Genomic DNA, 27,960 nt, shown 5'->3' with positions numbered 1-27,960 from the left:
CGGTGATCTCGGCCCTGGGAAGGCGGGCGGGGCGGGGTGCGCGCCGCGGGAGCGAGCCTGGCAGCCTGCAGGGCCGCGGAGACTGTCGTTGGGCGCTGAGGTAGGGGTCGGCTTGAGGCGTGGGGGGTCAAGGGCGGGGGAGCGGGAGGCGGGGGACGAACGCCTGATCGTCTGCCCGGAGCCTGTAGGGGAAAGGGATGGTCTGGGAGGTTGCGAAGACAGCCCAGACCTAGTCCATGCGGGGATCCTCCCCCTTCCGTCTGCGGGGCCCAGTCTTTGGGGTGCCTCCCGGAGCCTGCATCTGTCTGCGCTGGCACCCGGGACCCGGGACCGCATCTCCGAGGGCGCTCCGCCGTCTGCGTCCCTTGCCTAGCTCTGATCTGCGGGACCGCGTCCACACCCAGCGCACTACCTCCTCCCCTGCTCTTGGTGGGAGGCCGTGCCTATGCGGAGTGGGCCCAGACCGGGGCACCCACGTGTGGATCTGCGCGGAGCGCTCCGCCCACACGGCGCTCCCCGGAGTCTTCCTGCAGGAGCTGGGGCTGGAGGATGAATGGGACAGATGCAACGCTCTCGTGGCTTCGGCTGCGCTGCGCAGTCCTCCTGGCTGGGGCGGGGGCGGAGGGGGGCGGCGGAGGTGGAGGCTGCGGTGGCTGCGGCCTGACAGGCGCAGAACTGGTAGCTCGGAGGATGCACACGTGCTCGGGGACCTGTGTGTGGTGTTTGGAGGCGGGTGTGCGTGTGTCACGTGGGCATAGGAGTGTGCCTGTGTGTGTGAGGGGGGTGCATTTACTGGATGGAGTGGTGTGTGAGGGCGGGTCACGCGGACATGGGCGTGCGCCTGCTCTGGGAATGGTGTGTGTATGTGTGTCTTCGGGGTACAGGAGTGTGTAGAGAAGGTTCTGTCCCAGGTCACAGGACTATGTCTCGGTGGGCACATATCGGGTTTCTATCCGCCATGGGGGCGGGGAGTCTGCAGGAGCAAACAGCTTGTGTCCTTGAGGATGCACTGGTCGCCCCCACATCCCTCACTTTTCCCTCTAGAGCACACAGATGGAGCACCCACCAAGTGCCAGACTGTATCCTAGGCCCACAGACTTTGGGGACCCCTGCCTCTTCCTTGGCCTGTTACCCCTAGTCCCCACAGAGGGCAGAGGGATCTTTTTTTTTAAATCGCGTCCAACGCAGTCACTCCCCTATTCAGACCCTTCCTCTGGCTTTCGAGATTTCCTGGTCTCTGTCCAAAGAGACCCCCAAGGCCAAGCCCTGAGTCCCAGCCAGGAAGTGGCTCTCTGTCATGCACAGTGTGACCTTCCATCACCTCCTCTGAAACTCTTACTCAGCGATCAGGAGCTTAAATGCCACCTCCTCCAGGAAGCCATCCCTGAGACCAGGCACAGTGAATGACTGCGCCTTCTCATCAAGGTGGAACTCAGCTTGCCATCAGGTACCTCTCACACACGGACACCACACTCCAAGGACATCGGCCTCCTTGCTGTTCCTCAGATAGCATGATCACCGTCTTATCTGGCCGCATTGGGTCTTAGTTCTGACACATGGAATCTTCGTTTGAGTCATGTGGGATCTTTCGTTGCAGGATCTTCGGCTCATGGACTCCGTTTGTGGTACATGGTCTTAGTTGCTCAGCGGCATGTGGGATCTTGGTTCCCTGACCAGGGATGGAACCCATGTCCCCTGCATTGCAAGGTGCATTCTTAACCACTGGACCACCAGGGAAGTCCCTGGGCCTCACTCTTGATTCCCCTCAGACAATTGTAAAATTTTTCTCCACAGCATGTACCACTTGACATGCCATCTATTAATTCCCAGCTTTCTTGTTTGTTGCTTCTTATCCCACTAGAAATTAAACTTCATTGAAGCAGGGACTTTGTCTTTTTGGTTTGCTGCTTTATCTCCTGGCACCTAGCACCGTGCCTGGGTACATAGAGCAAGTGCGCAATTGAGGTTTTTTTCACGTGAATGAATGGCTCTGGTCTCCCTGGCTGCTTCCCAGCCTCTGAGCCCCAGTCTCCTCGCTGCTCAGAGTGAGTTCTCCTGCTCTTCTGTCCTTCAGATTCCAAGATTCTGGAGGCCAGGTCTGGAAGAACTGAGACCAAACTAACTTGTATGTTAGCAATATTCCCTCTAGGAAGTGGTATGGAGCATGGGGTGGGGTGGGATTGAGGTGTGAGCCTGGGGGTGGGTGGCAGGTATGGAGGAAATAGTGGGGAAGGAAAGTGGAGGGCTGGATCTGGACTTTTTAAGGAGTTAAGTTTGGTGACCTCACCCAGCTGTGGGGAGATCAGGGAGGAGATGTCTGAATTGTCCTCCAGCAGCCAAGGAGAGGGAGGTGTGTTCCTGGCAGAAGGCACAGCCTGTCCGAAGGGCTGGCAGCACAAGAGAGTCTGCAGTTTGGGACTTGTGGCCAGAAGGGAGAGTAAGTGGGGTAAGGTTCGGGGGTTAAGGATGGGCAAAAGGGAAACTATGGGTGATAAGGAGGGCTGCCGGGCTTCTGGCCTGGGAGAACTGGGAGGACGGTGGCACTCATCTCTGTGATGGGGACAGAGGAGGAAGAGCAGACTCGAGGGAAATGCTGAGCTGAATTGGAACTGAGCTGCCGGGGAGCACCAAGGGGAGGAGGCAGCTGGCTGGAAGGAGTTGGGCTGGAGGCATGGACCTGGTTTGGAGGATGAGGAGGGGCAGAGAGAGGAGGGAGGACCTGGAGGACATCAGCAGGAGGCGCTGAGGATGTGCTGAGGGCTGCTTGGCTGAATTAGGCACAGAACCCACCTCAGTGGCTGGGGCCTCCCTGGGGATGGTGGGAGGGGGCGTTGTCACAGCAGGCATCCTCCAGCATGACTTGGCAGCAGACGCCTGGGCCTCCCCCGAGGGGACTGAGTCATCCCAGGCGGAGGCGGGAGCCGAGGAGGCCACCCGTTGCCAGGGCCATCCAGACACTTGTCAGGAGCATAAACACAGCTCCTGTAAGGCAGCCCAGGGATACCAAGGCCACCTTCTATGTCTGGTCCCAGGGGACCAGACCACCTCCTTATAGCTTTCCCTTCTTGCTTGTCCCCTGGCAACCAGGGCCATGTCTTGTCTTGCCTAGATGGTAGCTGGGCCCCTGCTCAACCTGGCCCTGAGATTCCCAGCGGCCTTCCAGAATTCAGGGCGAGGTCTGAAGACATTCATCCCAGGGGGGGCTGCTTGAACCAGTGTGGATGAGAGCAAGATATGCCTGCTCTGTCCTCTTCTGGGCCTCCTCTGAGGGACCAAGGTGATGAAGTTCGATCTTGAAGAGGAGACCTGGTCCTGTGGGGTCTGGAGCCAGGGTTTGCATCCCCTGTGTGCTGTGGGCTAAGTCCCTTAAGTCATGTCCAACTCTTTGCGACTCCATGGACTGTAGTCCGCCAGGGTCCTCTGTCCATGACATTTTCCAGGGAAGAATACTGGAGGCCATTGCCATTCCCTCCTCCAGGGGATCTTCCTGACCCAGGGATGGAACCCAAGGCTCTTGTGTCTTCTGTATTGGCAGGCAGGAGGGCCTCCTGGGAAGCCCCCTGCATCCCTTAGGAGCAGCTAGATACCTGGGAATGAGGTGGGGATGAAGGACATAGCCTGGAAGGAGAAGTCTGAGCTGGGTAATGTGCCAGGCCATCCTGGAGCCAGGGGTAGATATGGGACTATACTTTGTGGGCTTGTTTTTTTTGTTTTTTTAAGAGTAGCTTTTTTTTCTTTTTTGTCTGCACTGAGTCATGGCTGCTACATGTGAGCTTTCTCTAGTTGCAGCGAGCAGCGGCCTCTCCCTAGCTGTGTGCATGGGCTTCTCTTGTTGCAGAGCACAGGCGTGCGGGCTTCAGTAGTGGCCACAGGCTTAGTTGCCTTGAGGCATGTGGCATCTTCCTGGATCAGGGATCGAACCTGTGTCCCTGCATTGGCAGGCAGATTCTCAACCACTGGACCACCAGGGAAGTCCTTGAGGCTGCACTTTGCATGCACAACAAGGCTCTCTCTCTCGGTGGCTGTGACAGACGTATCCTAGCCCCACATCACTCAGGCACAATCTGCTTCAATGTCCATAGTCTCATTCACTTCCTCCCATAGCCCTGGGAGGTGGCAGGATGGGGGCTATCTATCCTATTCACATGTGAGCATACTGAAGCTCCAAAATTTCAATGATGTGTCCAGGGAAACATAGCCCCAGTCTAGGAGGACAGCTGGGGGTCGCGCTTCTCAATGAGGAAGGGCCTGACCCAGGCCATTCTCAGCTGCAGGACCAAGCTGGTCCCTAGGAGGCTCCCCATGCCTGTAGAAGTCCTTGCTCTGCCCTGGGCCTGGCTGCCAGCCTGTCTGTCCTTCTTTTTGCCCATGTGGCTCCTAGCTAGCCGCTGAGTCAGTTTCTATACAGTGTCTACAGAGGCTTCAGCTTGGGGAGGGCCTTGAGAAACGCCCTGGGTGGGCTTCCAGAGAGGGGTGGGTCCTGCCCAAGACATACAGCGCAGCCCAGCAGGCAGCCCCAGGCTGGTGGACAGGTGACTGGGTGGGAACGTGGGAAGTTCCAACTTGACTTTCTGAGATCAGGTTCCCATGGCGCCCAGCGGGTGCAGGGCCCACCCCCCTCCCCCAATCCTGGGGCACGGGCACACAAAGACCTCAAGACACACGATGCACATGAACATGCTTAACCACCGAATGTAGACCACAGCCATAGATTTTTGTCGGGCAGATGGGCTCCTGTGTGCAGAACCCCCTCTCCCCTACACACACTGTCACCCAGAGCTGACAGCCCTGCTCGCCCATATTCTCTCACTTGACACACACCCTCACACACAGGGTGCCAGGCCCTGTCGCCTGAACACAGGCAGGAACCTGGGGCCTCCCCGGGGCACCTCCTGCATAGCCGTGCTTAGTCACCTGAATCTGATCCAGGCGAGAGGGAGTGTGGAGGGCCTGACGTCAGCCCTCACAGCTGCCTCTGCCGCCCGCGCCTCCATCTGGGCCACCGCGTGTCCCAGGCAATCACAACAACAGCAATGCAACAACTCAGTTTTACGGGGCTCCGTCAGGGGCAGGTCCGGTTCTGAGCCTGGTAAGGGTGTTCTTTCCTTTACTCCTCCCAGCCACCTGGGCGGTGATACTGCTGCTAGCCCCATTCTGCAAGATGGGGAAAACCCAGGCACAGAGGTCAGTCACCTGCCTGTGGATGGGCACGCCGCCAGGAAGGGGCGTTGGCCTGGCAGCCTGGCTTCAGAGCCTGGGTCCTAAACCAGGGAACAGGGCCCCAAAGTGGAGCAGGAAGGGTCTGCCCTGACCTGAGGTATGACCCCAGACCCACCCCTGTCCCTTGCGAGGCCCTACTTTCCTCATCTGAGAAAAAAAGGGTGACAGTCTCAGGGAAAGTCATATGCAAATTTGTTGGGCTCGGTAGCCTGTGGCCTCTGCCTGTGATGGTTCTCAGGCCCCTGGGTTCCTGTTGGGGACCAGAGGACAAGAGTTCCAGGCACTGTCATCCGTTCCCTGCTGTGGGCTGGGGTCTTAAGCTCCTTGGGGTTCCCTCTCTCCTCTCTGCTTTCCCATCTGTGTAACGAGGCCAGGACTGTAATGATCACTATGGCAAATATTTATTGAACTCCTACGATGCCTCAGGTACTGCTGCAGAGGCTAGTGGTCTTACGGAGTCGAGGCAGACAAGAACCCTAATCTGTGGAGTTTATGTGGGAGAAAAAGAACCTACAGAGTGAGGGGGAAGGGTGGCAGGGTGGGCCAGGCTTGGAGGGTTCCTTTTAGCCCTGGCTTCTTCCTTCTTGCAACCATCTGGTTCCTAAAGCCTTTCTGATGCTCTAATCCCATTCTATGTCCTCCAGGAAGGCCTCCATCATGCTCCAGCCCTACTTACTTCCTCACCTACTTCAGAGAAGCCTTCCCAATGTTTTAGTCTCTTTGCCACTCTAACCTCCTCCAGGGAGGCCTCCCCGATGCTCACATTCCCCTCACTCCTTTAGGTCCAGCGTCCATATCTTTTCCTGTTGCCAGTCTAGATTCCCTTCCCCCTTCCTTTCTGCATGCCAACATCAGCTCCACCAGCCTACCACTCATTCAATACTTTGGGTGTCAGACACAGGGGGTCTGGATCATGCCCTTACCTACAATCCGTTTCCAAGTCTTGTTGTAGGCTTGGGAATCTGGGAAGGTCCTGTGTCTGTAGTACAGATGGGAAGACTGAGGCTCAGAGCTGGGAAGGGGCTGCCCTGGGTAGGTTGGCAGGCAGGACTGGAACCCAGCCCAGGCTCCTCTGTAGCCAGTGGACTCCAGCGAGCCCAGCCTCCTTGACATCTGTCAAAGTAAGGTGATGGGGGAATAAGGAGTGAGATAAAGACCATGTTCTCGAAATTGTTTTGTGGTGACAGTGCAAGTTACCACCAGACAGGAAGGGCAGAGGGTCAGGAGTCCACTTACTTCCTTTTCCGGAGAAGATACTGAGTCTCAGGAAGGGGGAGGGGCACTGAGTGGGGTGGGGCCTGTGCTCAGCCCTAGGCAGAAATGGAGTCCCAGCCTGCGTATCCGGGTTCAGCCTGGGGTCAGGGTTCAGCCCAGGGATGTGGTTGAATGTGAGGGCTGGGACTGGACACTGGAGGTTGGTTTGGGGTTCAAGCTGGAGAGGTCTGGGGCCTTGCTGGGGGCTCAGACTGCAGTAGGACTAGGGTGCAAGACCAGGGGAGCATCTCAACCTGAACAGATGAGGTGAACATTTTGGCCACATGAATAAACTGGAAGGGAAAACCAGGAGAAATAAGTGCAGTGAAGTCTCTCTTTACCGTCATCAGAGCAGTAGCCCCCTCCTCTAACGGAGCCTGTCCTGGGCTGCAGGCTCTGCTGGGGCAAGGAAGGGAGTGATGGCAGATTTGCCCTGTGGCCCTAGAGAGGCCTCCCTGGAGAAGGTGCCAGGGTGGGAGAGGCTGGAGCCCCAGGGAAGTCTTCTTGGAAGCAGCGACAGGGGTGGAGGGGGGGACCTGAAGCATCAGGAGCTCAGCTCGGCTTCAGGCAGCGCAGCGGCGGCGTCGGCAGCCTTGGAATGCTCTGCTGTCAAGAGGTGGAGCTGTGAGTCACTGGGCTGTCTGCTGGATGGGGGCCCGAGCTGACCCTGGGTTCTGTTTCTGCCAGTGCTGCGAGGCCTCCAGTTCTGCCCATGTCTGTCTGTTCTGACTCCAGAATATCAAATTCTCCCTGCTTCCCTGTGAAGCCAGCAAGGCTGATGTGCCTGTTTTACAGATGGGAATACTGAGGTCTAGAGGGCTGGTGTGCAGCAGAGCCAGATGAGTTCCTGGAATTCCTTTTTAAAAAAAATCTGTATGTATTTTTGGCTGTGCTGGGTCTTCATTGCTGCGCCGGCTATTGTCCAGTGGCAGCGCGCAGGCTTCTCATTGTGGTGGCTTTTCTTGTTGTAGAGCACGGGCTCCAGGGCCCTGAGCTTCAGTAGTTGTGGCATGTGGGCTCAATAGTTGCTGTTCCTGGGTTCTGGAGCTCAGGCTCGACTTCAGTAGTTATGGCGCAGTTAGTTGCTCCACGGTATGTGGGATCCTCCCAGATCAGGAATCAAACCCATGTCTCCTGCATTGGCAGGCGGATTCTTTTCCACTGAGCCATCAGGGAAGCCCCCTGGCATTCCTTTAGTGAGGAGGGAGACCTCAGTTTGGATGCTGGTGACCCAGGCAGAGGGAACAAGCAGGGCAAAGGCATGGAGGTGGGACTCACAATTTGTGGCTACGGTGGGGATAGGGCCTGGGAATCTGAACTCCTTGCTCGGTGACCAGGACTGGAACCTTCTCTGCCCTCTTTTCTCGGGTTCCCCATAAGGCTGCACTGAGGACCCCCTTGACTGTGGCAATGGAGGGGGGCCCGGCGGTCTGCTGCCAGGACCCTCGGGCTGAGTTGGTGGAGAGAGTGGCAGCCATTGATGTGACCCATTTGGAGGAGACAGATGGCAGCCCGGAGCCTCCCAGGAACTGTGTGGACCCTCCGTCACGGACCAGAGCAGCCTCCGTGATCCCCAGCGGTCCTTCAAGACACCCTGCAGTCCGGCCCAGCCTCTCGACAAGGAAGTTCTCCCTGCAGGAACGGCCAGCGGGGAGCTGCCTGCAGGCCCAGGCTGGGCCTTATGCCACAGGGCCTGCCAGTCACATCTCCCCGCGGGCCTGGCGCAGGCCCACCATTGAGTCCCACCGCGTGGCCATCTCGGACGCAGAGGTTGGTGGAGCAGAGCTAGGGGGTGCCCATGAGCTTCTCAGCAGTCCTCAGTGAAGACCCTTTGCTGTTCCCACCCCTGCCACACAGCTGTCCAGACGTTGGTTTGCATACCCCCGGAGCTGAGGAACTCACTACCTCTCTATGTGGCCTCTTCCCACCCAGGGGAGCTCCATCTGAGCCAGTTGCTGCCTCCTATAAGTCCCACCATTGCCACTCCCAGTCTAAGCCTAGGAAATAGATCCCTCCCTTATTCCCCAAGAAGTCTGTTTAGAGATTTAAAGATAGACAGTGTGTTCTCCTGTCCCTCAAGTCTTCCCCAGCTTGAGTCCCCCACTTTTAATCCTACCTCACAGAGTCTGCTGTGACTCAGAAACTGCCAGCATGCTGCCAGCCTCTGGGCTCCCACTGGCTCTGTCTTTGCCTCTTAGATCTAAAGTGAACCTAAGGACCAAGCAATCTACAGATTTTAGAGGCTGAGGTTTTTATGCCTGAGCCAGGGCTCAGGTCTCCTGTCCTCATTTTTCTTGTCTACATAGTCTCCTCATTCAGCTTCTTCTAGAAATACTTGCTCGTGGGTTTCTTACATCAGGGTCTCCCAGCCCCCAGTATCCAGGTGGAAATTAGGGCATTTTTCCACCACTTCTCAGGGAGCAAAGCATAGGCAAGGTTCACCATTCACATTTTCAAACGTTATCCAAGTCTTCTTGTCGCTTTCAGTATTACTTTTGGTGTTGGCACCACCTCACTTCCCCACCTAAACTTGAAATGTTGACCAGGCTCAGGCCTGGTGGGGAGGGGCCTGGGGCCAGGATGGGGCCCTGGAAGTGCACGTGGGGTGCTGCTTCTGGATCCGGCTCTGCCTGATGGCCCCTCTCCTTTCCCCACCAGGACTGCGTACAGCTGAACCAGTACAAGCTGCAGAGTGAGATTGGCAAGGTAGGCCTGGGGGCAGCCAAGAGCAGGGGGAACTTGTCTTGGGGGTTTGCGGAGCCAGCCTGTCTGGATCCTCCACAATCCCCTCTCCTCTGGGAATGTGAGGCTGAGCCAAGAAGGTCCTGCCCTAGATGTGAGGGAAGTTTTGTCCTCTACAGGGGATGGGAGATAATTCTTGATTCCTGACTCCCTGGAGTTTCATACGTTTATTTATTTATTGACTGTCCTGGGTCTTCCTTGCTGCGTGGGCTTTCTCTAGTCGCGGTGAGCAGGGGCTACTCTTTGTCACAGGGCATGGGTTTCTCATTGCGGCAGCTTTTCTTGATCTCGATCATGGATCTAGGCTCACGGGCTTCAGTAGCTGGGGCTCACAGGCGCCAGAGTGTGGGCGCAGTAGTTGCGGTGCATGGGCTTAGTGGCCCCATGGCATGTGAAATCTTCCTAGACCAAGGATTGAACCCTTGTCCCTTGCATTGGCAGGTAGATTCTTAACCACTGAACCACTGAACCACTGGGGAAGTTCTCCCCAGAGTTTGATGGAGGGGACTGGGGAAGGCATAGAGCTGTGCTGAGCCCAGCAAGGGCAGTGACCAGGGCGTGGAGCCCTCTCCTTGCCTACCTGAAATTTATGCCCACTGGAGGCCAGGGTGGAGATGGGATGTGGGAGGAGATGGGGGGCAGGGGCAGTTCAGGCTCCCCTTCTCCTCTCCCCCTAGTCCAGGGATAGGCTGCCCTGTCCAGCAGGGGCTGACCTATGCCTCTTTGCAGGGTGCCTACGGCGTGGTGAGGCTGGCCTACAATGAAAGTGAAGACAGGCACTATGTAAGTCTGGGGAAGGAGGGAGGTGTCGCCTACACTGGGCCCTGGAAGACTTGGGGGTGGGTAGAAGCTGTGCCAAGACGGTGGACAAGGCTGCCTGTGAAGGGAGTAATCTCCCTGTCCCTAGCGGAATGCAAAGGGAATGAGCTTCTTGACCCTGGGAATATGCAAGCAGAGGCTGGATGCCTCTGAGGGGAGAGCTCCAGAAAGGGTTGTTATGGGAAACAGGGGTAAGGCCTAAGGTTCAGTCATGGCCACCTCCTAACTCAGTGTAACTGCAGCCAGTCCACACGCTCAGTGCCACGTGCCCATGAGCCTTTCTGGACCTCAGTTCACATGCAACCAGCCTGTTCTAGTTCCTGGTGGCTCCACGTAAGTGACATCTCTGCCCCTCCCTCCTCAGGCCATGAAAGTTCTTTCCAAGAAGAAGTTACTGAAGCAGTATGGCTTCCCACGTGCGTATCTGTCTGGTCCTGTGCATGGGAGCTCCTGGCTTGGGGGCGGAGGAGGAGGAGACCTCGGAGGCTAGTTTCGTTAGGACTAGGGGTGGACAGGCAGAGAGTGAGCAAAGGCCTGGTGGTGGGACTGTGCTTGGTGGGTTGAGGCCAAGGCCAAGGTCTTGCAAGATTCTTGCTTGAGGCTGGTTGCAGGGCTGTGGTGAGGCCCAGCTTCCTGTGACAGGCTGGACTCCTGTTCTGGGTCACAGGTCGGCCTCCCCCAAGAGGGTCCCAGGCTGCCCAGGGAGGCCCAGCCAAGCAGCTGCTGCCCCTGGAGCGGGTGTACCAGGAGATTGCCATTCTGAAGAAGCTGGACCACGTGAATGTGGTCAAGCTGATCGAGGTAGGTAGTGAGCCGGTGAGGCCTATGGAGTAGCCCTTGGTGCAGGGGGCACCTGGCATAGACCCAGGGATTTTGCCAAGGGGGGTGTGCCAAGGGCAGGGCCAGAACTGGGATAGGGTTGGCCAGGAGGCTTCTGGGGTCAGGTGAGGCTGCTCTGGAATGTTCTCAGGTTCTCATGGAGGGGGATAAGCTGCTCCAGAGGTAAGAAAGTAAGCCCCATGGCAGAAGGGGAGAGGGACAGGGCGCCATGTGGTGGGACACGGTGCCGTGTGGTGGACCAAGGGCAGGGGCCAGTGGTTTCTGAGGCCTCATTAGCCTTGTGCTGGCACAGTTCCTGCTCCATCATCTGGGCTGGTTGCAGAGCACACGGTGGGTCCTGGGGCTGGCAAGCACCCCTATCCCAAGCCTCCCCAAGTCCCACCCTCATGTCTGCTCCTTCTCACCAGGTCTTGGATGACCCAGCTGAGGACAATCTCTATTTGGGTGAGTGACCCAGCTCATCCCCAAAGTAGCTTACCCGGGTGGGTCCAAAGGCTCCCTAGGGACACACTTGACCTTCAGATGGGCCTTGTGAAATGCACTGACCTCCTGGGGACAGGGAGGAAAGACAAGTTTTCAAGCCCCAGATTCTCTCCCCGGCCCTGCTGAGCCAGACTCAGGATATCCAAGTAGAGTCAACCAGTGTTCCCAAACCCCCACGCCACTGATCGGAGAGACAGTGGATCAGGCAGATACAAGAAGTAGGCTATGTGATGTGGGTTCCCAGGCCCTATCTAATAACTCCATGCCTCAGTTTCCTCACCTGTAAAATGGGGGTAGTAATGGTATCTACATAATAGGGCTGATGTGAGAAGTAAATGAGTTATTACATGCAAGACACATTAGCTATTATTGTTAGTAATAGTAATACTGATGCTGTTATTTAAGTTCCTGGTGCTTGATTCAGGGCTGGGCTTAGAGGCTTTCAGGGAATGGGCCAGAAGGAACACAGGCTTAGGAGTTAGAGGCCAAGGCTTTAGCCTCCACTCCCTCTCCTACCTGCCCCTTCTCTGAGACTCAGTTTCCCCTGTTAAAGGGGTTCATGATGATACTCCTCACTTGGCACCTAAGGTTCCAGTGAGGCAAGTTCATAGTAGACCCTTTCTCAGCCATTTATCTTCTCTGATACCCTGGGACCCCTCTCCTGTCTCTCCCTCAAGTAGGCCTGGATGCCTGCCCCCTCTCTCACCGTCCAGAAGGGGCAGGGATCTTGGCATCAGCTGTGTTTTCAGCCTGGCTGCAACTTACCTACTCTTCTTTTCTTTTCTTTTCTTTCAGTGTTTGACCTCCTGAGAAAGGGGTGAGTTCCCCATCGCGTTCAGGCAGGATAGGTCTTCCTTTCCCTCCCCATATCCCTAATCCTAGGGTCAGCTACTCTAGTGAAAGAAAGAGGCCCAGGCTCTGTCCTTAGGGAGCTGTGGTCTGGGTTCAGGGGGTGGTGTGGGGGAAATGGGTGGGAAACGAGAGACCAAGACGGTGATTCTTTGAAGGCTGGTGGGGTCAGTGAGGCTGGAATAGTCAGGGAGGCCTCAGGAAGAGGGGGTGGATTTCCAGCCAGGCCTTGAAGAACTGGAAGAAGATTTTGATGACAGTGCGAGAGAAGAAAGGAAAAGTATAGAGATGAAACTCAACTCTCACCTGTACTCAAATCACAGAAGAGTTCTTTCCTTTTACACATTTTGTGAGTTAGGTAGCTGGGACTCCATTCACTCCCTTTTACAAGAGGGGAAGCTGAGGTTCAGAGAGGGTAAATGGCTTGCTCAAAGTCACACAGCGAGTCACTAATGAAATCTAGGGTTCTAACTTGGACTGTGAAGAAGGCTGAGCGCCGAAGAATTGATGCGTTTGAACTGTGCTGCTGGAGAAGACTCTTGAGAGTCCCTTGGACTGCAAGGAGATCCAACCAGTCCATTCTGAAGATCAACCCTGGGATTCCTTTGGAAGGAATGATGCTAAAGCTGAAGCTCCAGTACTTTGGACACCTCATGCGAAGAGTTGACTCATTGGAAAAGACTGATGCTGGGAGGGATTGGGGGCAGGAGGAGAAGGGGACGACCCAGGATGAGATGGCTGGATGGCATCACGGACTCAATGGACGTGAGTCTGGGTGAGCTCCGGGAGATGGTGATGGACAGGGAGGCCTGGCGTGCTGCGATTCATGGGGTCGCAGAGTCGGACACGACTGAGCGACTGAACTGAATTGAACTGAACTCATGTCTGCCTTGTCTACCCTTCTCAGGGTATGTGCAGAGCCCCAGACAGGGAGTAGTGGGTGCAGGGCTCGGTGGACTGGGCTCCTTAACCACTAAGGTCTTGAATACAGGCTGTGACATGTCTCTCTGTCTGGGAGGCTCTAAAGACCAGTTCTGGGAAGAGGCAGGGAATGTGTCCTTTAAGACTCAGGGGCTTTCAGCATTTTTGAACTCTGTTCCAAGTAAGAAATAAAGTTTTACATTGCCATTCATATCTGTAAAAGTAAATGTCGCTCAGTCATGTCCGACTCTTTGCGACCCCATAGACTGTAGCCTTCTGTCCGTGGGATTTTCCAGGCAAGAATACTGGAGTGGGTTGCCATTTACCTTCTCCAGGACTGAAACCAAAGTTTTCTAAAACAGTATATATCCTTATTACATATGATATACTTAGTATATAGGACTTTGTTAGAAAAAAAAGAAAAAGCGGTAGCCACCCACTAAATTGAGTTCATGGCCTTCTTGATCCTGGACCTATAGTTTGAAAAACACAGCTGTAAATGGAATCTTTGCAACTGTCTGATTGTTGATAATTAAGTACTTAGAAGAAGACATACCGAGCCAATCAGAAGTAAGGTAAAGATAATTTGAAATTGTAATGATTGAAAAGGGATACTTGCATCTATGTGTATTTTCAAATTTTATTTATATGAGAGAAAAAGCTACTATCTTGTGTTCCAGGGACCCATCGAGCTTAGAGGGCTCCTGAAAGGTCCCAGGGAGTTTGTAGGGCCCAATGAAGGGGAACCTGCCATCTGCCTTTGCTCATCCTAATTCCAGCTAAACAGCCCCCCTCCCCCGCCCCGCCCTCCCGACAGGCCAGTCATGGAAGTACCCTGCGACAAGCCCTTCCCGGAGGAGCAAGCTCGCCTCTACCTGAGGGACATCATCCTGGGCCTTGAGTACTGTGAGTGAGGGACTGCCTGCCCCCCTGGGCTGGGGACCCTAGAGGGGGACACGTGAAACGCTGGAGCCCAGGCTGAGCGGCTCTGAGCCGTTCCTGTCAGTCAGTGTCGGTCTGCCAATCATCTTTAGCTGGGGGCGGGTCAATGGGCCAGTGGGCGGGGCCGAAACGTCCTAAACAGGTAGGGTAGCGGCAGATTTCACTGGGCATGCGCCAGGTCCTTCTGGGAGCCTGCTTATTACCGCATAGGTGGATGTTCGTCCTGTATCTCAAGCTTAGCCTTTCACAGGGCATCAAGAGCTGTGGGAAGGAGTTTGTGTCCAGCTGCTCGAGGAAGAGTCAGTCCTGGCATGGAACCGGTGTGTGGTAGCAGAGTAGGTTTATTGTAAGGCGCCCTAAGGTGATGGAGAGCTCAGCCTCCAGGTTGAGCATCACTTTCAGGCTCAGCATCACCTCCTCTTCAGGTGATGTTAGCTTGGCCTCTGTCTGAAATTCATTTATTCATTCATTTGTCCATTTATGGGTACCTAGTAAATGCCAGTTGGGGGCATGTAGATGTCAAAGACCCAGAAGAGATCTCAAGGATCTCGCAGCCTAGTGGGAGAGACAGGAACCTAAGCAGTGCTTGCCAAGGCTGGGGAAGCACAGCAGCTGTCAGAGCACTAAGGGACCAAGGGAGGCTTCCTAGAGGAGACCACTTATGAGCAGGGTTCTGAAGGATGAATAGGAGTTCACTGGCCAGTTTGAGGCATGGTGGGAGGGTGTACCACGTGGCAGCAGCATAGAGGGGAGTAGGCATCTACTATCTGAGAAGGGGGAGTTCAGTTTGGTTGAGTCTAACCAGGGAGCCAGGGACGGGGAAAGATGATGCTGGAAGCAACTGACCAGGCCACACCTCGAGGGCTGGGAATGTCTCTGGAAAGGACTTTCATGATTTCATCCTGTCAGCCTTTGTGAGACCTAGAGGGCTTTGAGCAGGGGAGAGGAGTGATCGGATTTGTGTCTTAGAAAGCTCTGTCTGGCAGCTGTGTGGCGGCTGGATGGAGGGCAAGAGGCGGCCAACTGGTTAGGGAGGAGGCTGGTTTTGCAGCCCAAGTGACAGATGGTGAGTCCTGGATTAGGGCTGCGGCAGTGGGGAGCAGATGTGAAGGAGCTGGGGTGGCCAGCACTGGGTGACTCTCTGGTCATAGGGAGAAGGGGGCCTGCACGCACCTAGAGTCCTGGCCTGGTTTGGGGAGTGGGATACATCCCCCCTCTGAAACCTCAGCTTGGTTTATCAGAAGCATCTTCTCCCCCTAGGGGATCAGGTGAGGGCCAGCTGAGGTTTGACCTGCAGCAAATGTCTATCTCATTTGAGCCACTCCAGTGCCTTCAGACAGCGGCACTTTGTCTTTGTACATATGGAGAAACTGAGGCACAGAGAAAGAGAGCTTTGCAGAAAGTCCCTACAAGGGCTTAGAGGTGTGAGAGGAGGGCATTTCAGCCTGGTGTGGTTGTGGCAGACACAACTCTACACCAGCTTGGCTTCCACCCACTTCCTGTCCTCGGCCTGTTGTCTCTCATCCTCTCTCTGCAAAAAAAAAAAAAGAAGCCAAGCTGATCCCATCTGACTCTTGGGTAAAGCCTCATCAAGACCTAGCTAATCACGGTCAACGAAGGGCTTTCTGGAGTGGATAGGACAGCACCAGGGGCTGGACAGGCAGACAAATGGAGACACGGGGTGCTGAAGGCCCACCTTGTGATTCCATGCCTGAGAAGGGGGAGTTGAGGCTCCCTGTGCTCTGGGAGGCACAGGCCTGACTCTCGCAGACGGGGCCAGCGCAGCCGTGCAGGTAGGAGAAGCAGTCGGGTCTGGATTATACCTGAGAGGTCCACCTTGTAGGACTTGCTGATGAACTGGATGTGAGAGTTGAAGGAAAGAGGGGTTTTTGGTTGAGCAACTGGTAGTATGGCCATTAACCAAATGGGAAGGACTAGACAAGGAACAGGGTTGTTTGTGGGATGGTGATTGCAGATAGAAAGGTCAAGTTCTGAATTAAATATGTGTTCGAGGGACTTCCCTAGTGCCCCAGTGGCTAAGACTCCATGCTCCCAATGCGGGGGGCGTGGATTTGATCCCTGGTCCGGGAACTAAGATCCTGCATGCTGCATAGTACAGGCAAAAAACAAAAATGTGATCGAGAAATATTGGGATATATATTGCGATGTCTACAGGATGCCCGTTTGGATAAACAGCTGGGAATTCAAGGGAGAGGCTACAATTTGGGAGAGGCTAGAATTTGAGCCCACTTTCCATGGTCGAATACAGAGCCTCCTGAGCCCCATGCTCGAATGGCTGTGTGTCAAATGCTTCATGTGGACCTGACACATAGGAGGAGAGTGCTGTAGGGTCGTGGGTTCTGTTGTTACACTCTTTTTAATTCTTTTTCTAAAATCACTTCTATTTATGTATTTGTTTCTGGCTGTGCTGGGTCTTGGTTGCTGCCTGGGGTTTTCTCTAGTTGCCGTGAGCGGAGGCTGCTCTGTAGTTGTGGTGTGCGGGCTTCTCATTGCAGTGGCTTCTCTTGTGGGTCGAGGGCCTCCAGGTGCGTGGGCTTCAGTGGCTGTGGCCCCCAGGCTCTAGAGCACCAGGCTCGATATTTGCAGCACACGGGCTTAGTTGCACCGCGGCATGTGGGATCTTCCTGGATTAGGAATTGAACCTGTGTCTCCTGCACTGGCAGTCAGATTCTTTACCGCTGAGCCACCAGGGAAGCCCCTCTGGTGTTAGTATTATATGACCCTCACTCCTTCTGCCCCCCGCCCCCAGCCACCTTCTCCTTCTCCCCTCCCCTCCCCTGCCCTCCTTCCCGTTCCATCTTCCCTTGTCTCCATCATCCCGGGATGTGTTTGTCCAGGGGAAGCTATTTGCTGAGTGGCGAGCTCATAAGTGCATGGCTATGGGTGAAGTCAGTGCCTTTTCTCTGCTGGGACATATCTGGTCATCTCAGTCTGAGCTGCTTGTCTCTTCCCAGCAGTGCTGGACCCAGGAAGCAGGGTGGGCACTCAGCCTACTAGAGAAGGTGCCATTATCCCAGCCATGTTCATCTTGGAGGTCCCAAGGCCTGGCATGCCCTCCCTCTCCTAAACCCCATTGGCCCAGAGTCCCAGGGCTGAGGGCTCTGCAGGACATCCCACAAGCCTACTCTCAGTCCAAGAAGCAGTGGCAGCTGTGACAGGCTGGGTAGGGGATGGAACTGGAGGCAGGTTTGTTTGTTTAATTGATTTGTTTAGCTGCGCGAGGTCTTAGTTGCGACACACAGCATCCTCAGTCTTCGTGTGGCATGCAGGACCTTTTATTTACAGCATACGAACTCTTAGTCGTGGCATGTGGGATCTAGTTCCCTGACCAGGGATCGAACCTGGGCTCCTTGCATTGGGAACATAGGGTCTTAGCCACTAGGCCACCAGGGAAGTCCCAAAGTATGGAAAAATTCTGATGGGCTTTGAGCCTGCAGACAGCACTCACATGGGGTGGGGGCGGCCCCAGGCAAGGCCTATGGAGACCCTCTTCCCCCAGTTTCCTTTGACGTCCACTCAATGGCAGGGGCCTTGACTGCCATGGAGAGAGCACCGGGCTTGGAGTCCCAAGATTCCTAGGAGTCCAGGCTTGGCTCTGTTACCAACAGCCTGAGTTCGTGTCTTCACTGCACAGCTGAGCAGGGGGCCCTGACATCCTCTTCCGAGGTCCTCATGAGACGAGTGTGTGCAGGGGCCACGAAGTCCCAGCTGCTTCTCTCCTGGGGTTTGAGGCCGCCTCCAGGGCCAGGCGAGGGCCGAGGGGGCAGTTTTGGGTGAAGGGGCCCCCGTCCAACGCTCGAGCTGCCTCTCTCTGCAGTGCACTACCAGAAGATCATCCACAGGGACATCAAGCCATCCAACCTGCTGCTGGGCGACGACGGGCACGTGAAGATTGCTGACTTCGGCGTCAGCAACCAGTTCGAGGGGAACGATGCTCGGCTGTCCAGCACGGCTGGGACCCCAGCGTTCATGGCCCCCGAGGCCATTTCTGACTCCGGCCAGAGCTTCAGTGGAAAGGTGGCCCCCAGGGTCCGGTCTGGGTTGGGGTTTAGATGGAGGGGTGGGAGAGCATGTCATGCCATCCCATGTCCAATCTGGGGGAGCCAGGGTCCTCGTGTCTCAGGAGTGAGCACCAAACATGGCCCTCTCCCCCGGGTTTGCCTTTTCCTGGAGTCCAACAAGAACCCCAGCTTGGGTCTCTTCTCGTTCTCCGGCACAATGGCCCCCTGCAGAAATTTCCCACTAGCTGCTCTGTGCTGAGTTCTGGGCTAGGATGTGGAGCAGTCAGAGCTCGGATGGCCAGCTCCCTGCCCTCTGGTCATGGTGAAAGGACAGGAGAGCTCCTGTCTAGGGGGATGTCGGAGGCTCCCCTGACTTCTTGGGCTATGGCAGTATTTGAACTAGGCCTTAAAGAATGGGAAGAATTTACAGGAGGTGGGGTCCAGAGAACATACCAGAGAACTGAGGGCTGCAGTGGCATTTGGGCAGAGTTTAGAGGGTCTGGAGTTTGGGCTTGGTCCTAAGTGACAGAGGCAGTGGCAAAGCTTTCTGAGCAGAGGCTGTGATTCTGCCTGTCCCCGGGCACACATCCTGCTGCCCCCTGTGGAGTGCTGGCTGGCCCCCCTGTGGTTCTGCCGTGGAGGAAATGGTCAAGGAGTTTGGACACATGTGTCGATATGGAGGTCAAGAGAGGGATGTAAATAGAGATTTCTTAAATTTTAATTTTTATTAATTTTTATCAGAGTAGAATTTATTTACAATGTTGTGTTAGTTTCAAGTGTGCAGCAAAGTGAATCAATTATACATATACACATACTAGGTCATTCCCATATAGGTCATTTTATCCCATTTGCCTTTTCACTGTTTCTCCCTGTATTTGTGGAAGATGTAGACATTATCCCCCCTTTATGGCTAAATACTGCCAGGGATGTTTTCTGAGAACAAGGACATTCTGTTACATAACCTCAGTACAGTTATGAAAGTCAGGACATTTATGATCAATAAAAGACTGTTACCTAAGTGACCTTACTCAGATTTCATCAGTTACCCCCATCCTGCGTCCTTTAATGCCTTTTTGTTTTCTGGTTCAGGATCCAATCCTGGGTCAGTTACTGCATTCACTTGTCCTGTCTCTTTGGGGTCATTTAATCTGGAAGAGTGGCTTGGCCTTGGCATTTGTGAAGGAACAGGCCTGTTATTTTGTAGAATGACATCGGTTTGCGTTTGTCTGGTGTTGCCTGATTGGATTCAGATGAGGCATCAGTGGCAGGAATATGTAGGTAGAGATTTGAGGATCACTCACATAAGAGAGAAAGCGGATATGAGAAGAGGAAGTGGGGCTCCAGAAGCGGGAACTTGTAGAGACAGGGCACATTCGAATCCAGGGTGCAGGGGAGCCCCGAGGGGTTGTGGAGGTGACTGAGGACCAGAGGCTGTTCTGGTGTCAGAAAGGTGGATGGTGGCTTCTCCAGTGGATCATCGCAAGAGGGATGACTTCTCAAAGCCAGAGCTGGTTTAGCAAGTATAGACTCAATATTCTGGGGTGCATCAGTGTTATAAGTACTGCAAATGTGACCTTGTAGGCGAAGTGGGTTTTGCACTGTTCTGTTGGAAACACGTCTGGTTTGGGCCCATTCCAAGGAGACTTGGAAACCCTGGAGAGCAGGGGCCCTGCTCTGGCCATTCCCATGTCCCCAGTGCTCAGCACAGGGCCTGGCAAAGAACAAGGGCCTGGGGGTGTTTGTTGAGTGAATGCATGACTGGGGAAGGAGGCCTCCAGCTTGCCCTCTCCCATGGCCCACTGGATCTGGATGAGCAAGGGGTGTGTCTGTTCCTTTTAGGGGCCTGATGTGCACTGTTTCTTTCTAGGCCTTGGACGTGTGGGCCACAGGGGTCACGCTGTACTGCTTCGTCTATGGGAAGGTGAGTGCTGGGTGGGCTGGCAGAGCTGGGGCCGGCCCACACCCCTGGTACCATGGGTTGGGCGAGCTGAGCCAGAATGCATGATAGATGTAGGCTGTGCCTTTGTGTCCCGAAGTAAAGTGACTTTGAAAGAGCCCACTCAGCTCAGAAATGATGGAAGGAAAAGGGGCGTTTCTGTTTTTCTCATGTCCCTTTGTCCCCTTGAGGGGATGGATTCATGTGCGGGAGTCCTGAGTCAGCAGACCTCCCATGGAGGTTGGACGGTGGTCTTACCACCACTCCGGCCTGAGTGCTCCCTGTCCTTCTATCCTTCGATGCCATTCATTCATTCACAAATTCACTCAGTCCTTCGTTCTTTTAACAAATTGTCCTTGACACCTGCTCTGAGTTAGGCCAGACACCCGACCTTGACATGGCCGAGACCCCTGTCCAGAGGTGTTCCCACAGCAGGGACCATGCTGAGGCGCAGGACGGAATCTCAGGGAGCACATTCCCAAGCTTTAGGCCCCGGCTGTGCAGGCCTCGCTGCGAGTGGCTGTTACCCTGGCAGGTACACGGCTCCTGGTTCCCTCCATGCCACGTTCATTCAGTCCACGTTTGTTGGGCATCTCCTGTGGGCCAGGCCCTGATGAGGCCCCCCAACCCCCATCTCGTGAGGAGCCCAGAGCTGCCCCCAGTAGGCTGAGGCGCTGGGCCCGCATCCTTTGTCTCTTCCCCCCGCAGTGCCCGTTCATCGACGATTACATCCTGGCCCTGCACCGCAAGATCAAGAACGAGGCCGTCGTGTTCCCTGAGGAGTGAGTTGTCCAGTTGTCCACCACAGGCCCCGCCCATCCCCAGGGAGGCGTGTCTGAGTCTTAGCAGAGCTTTTGTCCTTCCAGGGCCCCGCCGCAGCCTGCTGAGCTGGAGGTGGGGGTGCTGCTCCCTGGGAGCAGATAGGGGGAGATGTGAGAGGGTCACAGACACCTGGGTCGGATCTCCTTGTACAGACAGGAACTCTGAGTCAGGAGTGGGGCAGGGATGACCCCAGGCCACATGTTCATCTGCTCCTTCACTGAAGGCCTCCATGAGATCAGTGACATCACCCCCACGTAGACCCTGCACCCACGGGGAACTTCCACCTTCTCCACACAGGGTGGGGGGGCTTCATGACACCAGTGCACGCCGCCATTTCACAGATGGAAAAGTGGAGTCTCAGTGGGCCTTGGACTTGAAGCCACTCCTTCCGCCTTCCCCCTTTGCAACTGAGGTCTCTGAGCCCAAAGGGACTGTTTGGAGAGGCCCCTGTGCTCATTCATGGTTCTGATAAAGATGCTGGTTACCATGGCAGCTGGCCTGTGGACCCTAGTGCTTCACATTTTAGGGCCCTTTTGCTCAGAGTGCCCCAGGCAGGTCAGAAACCAACCTGGGAGCTGTCCTCTGGCTCCTACCCTCTCTTACCCAAAACTTCCTGTCTGGCTCCAAGCCTTGGTGAGTCCACCGCTTACATTTCTTTTGGCTCCGTTGCCAAGTGCACCTGCTACCTGGTTCAGTCCTCCGCCTTGTCCAACCACAGAGTGACCCTATAAAGCACAGCACATCTCACCCTATCTCCTGCTTCAAGAATAGGCGCGCCCTGACCCGGGCATTCAAGGACCCCCGGGTCCCACCCCGTTCACCCACCATGTGGCTCCCCGCCCGCCAGCTGCACCCCCCACAGCACTGGCTTCGGTCCCTCTCCTCTGACTGCTGGTCTTCTCGCCCTTCCTCCTGCTGTGTATCCTCCCCAGCCCAGGAGTTTTAAAAGGGATTAGGAATCTAGGCCAGCAGAGGGAGCCAAGGTCATAGTCCTAAGAGTAGGTTCCTTCTGCCAAGAGTTTTAAGTAGCAGTGAAGCCTGCAGCCTGGGCAGAGCTGGTCGAAGCTGATGTGGTGGGCTGAGCCCTGCGCCCGTGCCCACGAGCCTCAGCCCTGCCTGCACTCTTGGTGCGGGGGTCGGGGTGGTAGGGGTGAGGTGGGGTGATGTGGGCCTTGGTTTCCTTCTCTGTCCAGTGGGTATCCTCCCTGGTTGCCTCCCTGGTGGAGGAAAGGAGAAGATGGGGGTGGGGTGAGTGGGGCTGAGGCCCCCTGGAGTCTCATAAAGCGACTCTTCTCACATTATCCTCATCATCTCTGCCCTCTGCGGGCGGCTGTCCAACACCCACGGGAGCTTGTTAATGTGTCTGTGACCTCTGCCCCTTGAGGGTGACTGTTTTACGTTGTACTCAGGGCAGAAGGATATCCGTACCCTTGTTCTGAAACTCTCTCCTTCCACCTTGGTGCCTTGGGGGCGTCCCTCCTGTCCTGCTCTCTGAGACCTGAGGGTCAGCAGCGTTTCTGCCCTGTGTGTGGGCGCTCAGTCATGTCTGACTCTTTGTGACCCCATGGACTGTAGCCCACCGGGCTCCTCTGTCCATGGAATCTTCCAGGAATACTGGAGTGGGTTGCCATTTCTTACTGTGGGGGATCTTCCTGACTCAGGAATCGAACCCGCGTCTCTGGCATCTCCTGCATTGGCAGGCGGGTTCTTTACCACTGAGCCATGTGTCAATTCAGGGAAGCCCGGAGCAGGGTAGGGTGGAGAGGTGGGAAGGAAAGGACCTTCAGCTGTCTCTCCCTCGTCTCCTTCCTTCCTCTTCTTTAGGCCAAAGGTCAGCGAAGAGCTCAAGGACTTAATCCTGAAGATGCTAGACAAGAACCCTGAAATGAGAATTGGGGTGCCAGACATCAAGGTTGGGAACCAGAGGGGCTGGGCCACAGAATGCAGGCCTTGGCTCCCCCATTTGGGGAACCTTACACTGGAGGCATGTGTGTGCTGGGTTGGGGCTTGTGGCCTTTGGACCCTCAAGGGGACTGCTGGTGGAATGCCCGGGTCCTTTGCTGGCCAGTGTCTATCACCGGTGGCCCTGACCCTCCCTATCCTCTCCTCCACAGTTGCACCCCTGGGTGACCAAGAACGGGGAGGAGCCCCTTCCCTCGGAGGAGGAGCACTGCAGCGTGGTGGAGGTGACGGAGGAGGAGGTGAAGAACTCGGTCAGGCTCATACCCAGCTGGACCACAGTGGTAAGTGGATGGGGGCAGAAGGCGCCAACTTCTGGGAGGGCCTGGCGGCGGGTGTGGGCACCACCTGAGACTTGCTCCTTGCTGGGCCCTATGATGGGACCGACGGCTTCCTGGTTGGCCAGCCTCATTGCTGGGCCCGAGGCCACTGCTTCACTGCAGACCCACGGGAACACGGTCACGCTATTCAGTCTCATGGTAGAGAGACCAGGAGGCGTGGTGAGGAGAGTGAATGATTTAAATATACTGGCCCTTGCTGAGTGTCAACATTCACCACGACTGGAGAAGCATTTCCTTCCTTCCTTCCTAAGGTTTATTGAACTTCTGCTATTTTCCAGGCACTGGACTAGGTGCCAAGGACATGACAGGGGAAAGGCCTCGGATGCCTTTGATTTGGAGAAGTGACCCCGGGACCCCCGCACGTCAGGCAGACACCACCTGTGTGCTCCCCCCGCTCTCCTGTCAAGTTTTAGATTTTCTCATCCTCCTCTGGACATCTTCCACCTTAACAGTTGGAAGTTATTAACATAGTCCCTGATGGCCATCTGTTGGTTTTTTTTTTGGTGGGGGGGGCGGCGTGCAGAGGACACTGAGAGTCATGGCCTGCCCTGTGCTGAGGTTTCGTGGTGAGTCAGGGTGAGCACAATGCCAGGAGAGCGAGCTGGGGCCTGTGCCGGGGGTGGGGTCTGGTCTGTGCACTTCATGCCTCCCTATTGGGTCCAGGCCCAGCTAGGGCCAGCAGGCTAAAGGTCCCTGCACTCCACAGAGCTCCGGGGCTGTATGGAGTCCCTGGAATTAGCAGCTCCCATAGTGTTCTTGCCTGGAGAATCCCAGGGACAGGGGAGCCTGGTGGGCTGCCGTCTATGGGGTCACAGAGTCGGACACGACTGAAGTGACTTAGCAGCAGCAGCAGCATAGTGTCCATACTGCCACATCCCTGGTCTTAGCTACCATCATCTCTCTCTTGAACCAGTGGAATTGCCTCCCAGCTTGTACCCCTGATTCCACCCTTGCCCCGCCCCCTACAGTAAATGCTCAGCTCAGCAGCCAGGGTGGTCTGGTGACCAGGTCAGGTCACTTCTCAGCTCAGACCCTGCATGGTCTGCCTGTCCCCCCTTTCCCTGCCAACCTCCTCTCTTCCCTTCATTCTCTTGGTTCCAAACATGCACCACGGAAGCTGCTGCCCCAGTGCCTTTGAACATCCTTTCCCTCTGACTGGGACACTCCAGCCCCAGTGTCCACAGAGCAGCTTCCTCACTCCCTCCAGGTCATCATTCCAGAGTCATCTTGTCGTGAGACGAGACCCTTCCCGGCCCCATTATCAAAAATTCCATCCTCTTTGTCATACTTTATCCCCCTTCCTTGTTTTATTTTTTCCACCTGAGCCCTTGCCACTAATGAACATATGTTCTACTTATCTGTCTTATTTATTGCCTGTCTCTGCAACTAGAATATAAGCTCCATGCTGCTGCTGCTGCTGCTAAGTCGCATCAGTTGTGTCCAACTCTGTGCGACCCCACAGACAGCAGCCCACCAGCCTCCTCCGTCCCTGGGATTTTCCAGGCAAGAACACTGGAGTGGGTTGCCATTGCCTTCTCCAATAAGCTCCATGAGGGCAAGAATATTTGACTTAGTGTGCCCCCTGGGCCTAGAATACTGTCTAGCAAATGTAGGCGCTCAATATAATACTTGTTGATAGAAAGAAGGAAGGAAGAGATGAAGGCAGCCTTGGGTCTATGCACATGTGTGAGAGTTTATGTGCACGTGGTCAGGGGAGATGGAGCTGTCCTTATAGCGGGAGGAGGGACAAAGTCACAGAGCCAGGGATAGGGGCCTGTCCCCTGTCGATATCCCCCCACACCACTGCACAGCCCAGGACAGCCTCTCTTCCACTCCATCCTTCCTGCACAGCCAGAAGGCATTTCCTTATTGCACTTCCTGTGCCCTCCGCCTGGTGTTCCAGACCCTTCCTGGTCTGCTACTGGCCTTGGTGTCCCCCACGCACCAGGCTCCTCACCGTTTCCAGAATCCACCCTCAACCACCTTCCCTCCATGCTCTTGCCCTTTCCTCTGCTTGGGATGCTCCTCCTGGTCCTGCCCCAGGAAAGGGAACCTCAGCAGAGCCTCCCAGCCACCTCCCCATCTGGAAGCCAGAGTGGAGGCTGCCTGTGTGTCTGGGAACCTGGGGGCCTGTGTTCCTCATGCTGACGCGTCCTCCCCAGATCCTGGTTAAGTCCATGCTGAGAAAGCGTTCCTTTGGCAACCCATTCGAGCCCCAGGCACGGAGGGAAGAGCGATCCATGTCTGCCCCAGGAAGCTTACTGTCGTAAGTACTGGTGGGCTGAGGCCTGCCAGGAGCTCCCTGGGGTGGGGTGGGGGCTGTGGCTGTCACTCTGAGCATCACCAGGCTGAGCCCCGAGCCTGGGGATTCAGCCAGGCCTCACAGCAGGGCCCCGCCTGCACCTGCGTTCTCAGCCCCTGGCAGCCTAGTTGAGGTTTCCAGACAGGCCTCAGGTTGGCTCTTTGTAGAAGCCTGGCTTGTCTTGGAGGCGGGGACTGCCTCTTCTTGGTCTGGGCGAGTGTTCGCTGCTTTTCTGAGTGGCCTGTGCAATCTCTGGTCATTGCTGAGGCTGTGCGCCCAGTCAGCACTTTGTATACACTTATCCAGCAAGTAAGGACAGGCTGGCCAATGACAACGACGGGCCAGGAAAGAGGAACCCCCATGGCTGCAAGCTCCCTCCTGAGAGCCAGGCCTGTGCATTCACCACCTCCTGGGAGAGGACCGAAAAGCAGTTCCCCAAACCTCCGTGAGCCCTGTCCTCAGCACTTCCGCCTTCTTCCACTGAAATAAAAGTCCATTTGGGGTGCCGGCGAGCCCTGCTGGAGTGCAGAGACCCGCAGGGAGAAGGCAGTGAGGGGTCCTGGGCCTTGGGGAGCACGCCTTCTCTGAAGAACATGTGGGGAGGCACAGCCCCTCCTCCCCGCAGCCCCTTCACAGGCTGCAGGGAGGCGTGCTCCCCGGGGAGGTGAGCAGCAGCCACCGTCCACGTACCTCAGCCTCCCAGGAAGGGGCAGTTTCGCCTGTGCCATCCAGGGGCCCAGATGTTGGTTTTGTTTGTGTAAGACCACCCTCTTGTAAGTGGGCTCTTCAGACTATTGAGTCCCATCATTGTGGACGAGCTGGTGTCTGCTCCCTGACAGAGGTTGCTCACCCTCAGGGAGGTCCCTGTACCAACCTCGTGCCCTCCTCTTGACAAAGGAGGGTTGCGGGGGGTGCCTGGGAGAGGCCTTGACTGTCCTGAGCTTATTGCTTGTTCCCATGAAGTGGCCAGGCCTGGGAGACGGAGTCCTTGGCCTCCTCTGGATCTGCAGGCCACAATGCTGGAATTGGGTTTCGTGTAGGGGACCATATATCTACCATCCAAATGAAGCCACTTTTGAGAGTGAATGAGCAAGCTATTGCTAATTATGGCTGGACAGCCAACAGAACTAAGACCAGAGAAGCAAACCTGGACATCTGGTCTCTAGCGAAGTGCCTATGACTCAGCGCCCCCTGGTGGTGGGACAGGCCAGTCACAGGCTAAGGATGCATCCAGCCCAGGTCAAGGACTGGCACAGGGCTGAACGCCAAGGGTACAACCGAGCAAGGCAGCCATTGTTCTTTTATGGACACGTTAGTAGGGAGACAGGTCAGTTCCTTCATCTGGACTGTGAGAGGATGGGGCTTAACACTTCCTAGCTATAAAATTCTAATTCTGTGACACAGGCTTCCCCAGTGGCTTAGTGGTAAAGAATCTGCCTGCAATGCAGGAGCTGCAGGAGACACAGGTTCAATCCCTGGGCTGGGAAGATCCCCTGGAGAAGGACATGGCAACCTATTCCAGTATTCTTGCCTGGATAAGCCCATGGATAGAGGAGCCTGGTGGGCCATGGTGCATGGGGTCTCAAAGAGTTGGACAAGACTGAAACAGCTTAGCATATACACATGTCACAGGTTTAGTTTTGAAAAGCAGGTTTTACCCCATCAGAGTCCCAACATTTATCCTTGATTGACTGTGTTCTTTATGCTTTGGGATAACTCTATAGTAGAATTAAATGGGATGGATCCTTTTTAAAGATATCAAAACTCATTTATTAATTTTTTTTTTTTTAAGGCCCTGGCACGGGGTTGGGGGGGGTGTGGTGATATCAGGATGATAACAAGAATCTACTGAATATGGGACAGAGTCCCAAGGCTGATGGGTAGGATCTATCCTGTGAACAAACAAAAAGCAAAACCAAAGCCCTTCTACTCTGGACCATGGGGCCTGAGCCAGGCCATATCTGGGAAGGCTCCAGAAGTCAGGGTGGGAAGTCTAGACTTCCTTTCCAAGCAATAGGGAGCCATGGAGGGTTGTGGGCTGAGACTATGGGTGGGGGAACCAGCAAGGGACCACAATGCAGGGTGGCGAGACTGAGATGAGCTTGGGGGATTTGAGAGATGTGGATAAAAATGCCTATGAGTGTGTATGAGCGTGTCCTCCTGCATGTATGTTCTGACCTCTGAGGTCCCTCTGCCCCTGGTGTCCCCTGAACAGGAAAGATGGGTTTGGCGAAGGAGGCAAAAGCCCAGAGCTGCCCGGCGTCCAAGAAGACGAGGCTGCGTCCTGAGCCCCCCGCATGCGCCCAGGGCCGCCCGGCAGCACGCTCATCCCGCGCCTCCAAAGGCCCACCGCCCTCATGCCAACAGCCGCCCCTGCCGGCAGGGGGCTGAGGACTGTGGCCCCTCTCCCGGCCCTCCTCCCCCGTCTGCATGGCCTCCGCGCGCACGTGTCCAGGGACAGGATCGGAATGTGTGTCACCTGGGGTGTAGGGGGTGGGTAAGGGCTCC

At 55.6% G+C, this 27,960-nt stretch overlaps 1 protein-coding gene across 1 annotated transcript; it reads left to right on the top strand.

Moving 5' to 3' along the window:
• Positions 1-61: 61 nt before the first annotated feature.
• On the top strand, positions 62-27,960 carry CAMKK1 (calcium/calmodulin dependent protein kinase kinase 1). Its single transcript, XM_052657251.1, has 16 exons — positions 62-100; positions 7,855-8,244; positions 9,133-9,180; positions 9,946-9,999; positions 10,400-10,451; positions 10,703-10,836; positions 11,283-11,319; positions 12,154-12,175; positions 13,946-14,034; positions 17,909-18,108; positions 19,960-20,013; positions 20,737-20,810; positions 22,675-22,762; positions 22,965-23,093; positions 25,313-25,416; positions 27,668-27,960. The coding sequence occupies exons 2-16, from the start codon at positions 7,885-7,887 to the stop codon at positions 27,738-27,740; spliced, it is 1,518 nt and encodes a 505-aa protein (XP_052513211.1). The 5' UTR covers positions 62-100; positions 7,855-7,884; the 3' UTR covers positions 27,741-27,960.

This window comes from Budorcas taxicolor, chromosome 19 (genome assembly GCF_023091745.1).
Source record: "Budorcas taxicolor isolate Tak-1 chromosome 19, Takin1.1, whole genome shotgun sequence".
Lineage (NCBI taxonomy): Eukaryota > Metazoa > Chordata > Mammalia > Artiodactyla > Bovidae > Budorcas > Budorcas taxicolor.
Note: the sequence above shows the minus strand (reverse complement) of the source record. Positions and strands in the feature narration are given on the sequence as shown.

What these genes read in the sequence shown, in the direction of transcription:
- CAMKK1 (XM_052657251.1), top strand. Translation starts at nt 7,885, where the DNA reads ATGGAGGGGGGCCCGGCGGTCTGCTGCCAGGACCCTCGGGCTGAGTTG. An exon ending in GCCGTCGTGTTCCCTGAGGA is followed by an intron (nt 20,811 to 22,674) that starts GTGAGTTGTCCA and finishes CCTCTTCTTTAG; the next exon opens with GCCAAAGGTCAGCGAAGAGC. An exon ending in TACCCAGCTGGACCACAGTG is followed by an intron (nt 23,094 to 25,312) that starts GTAAGTGGATGG and finishes CGTCCTCCCCAG; the next exon opens with ATCCTGGTTAAGTCCATGCT.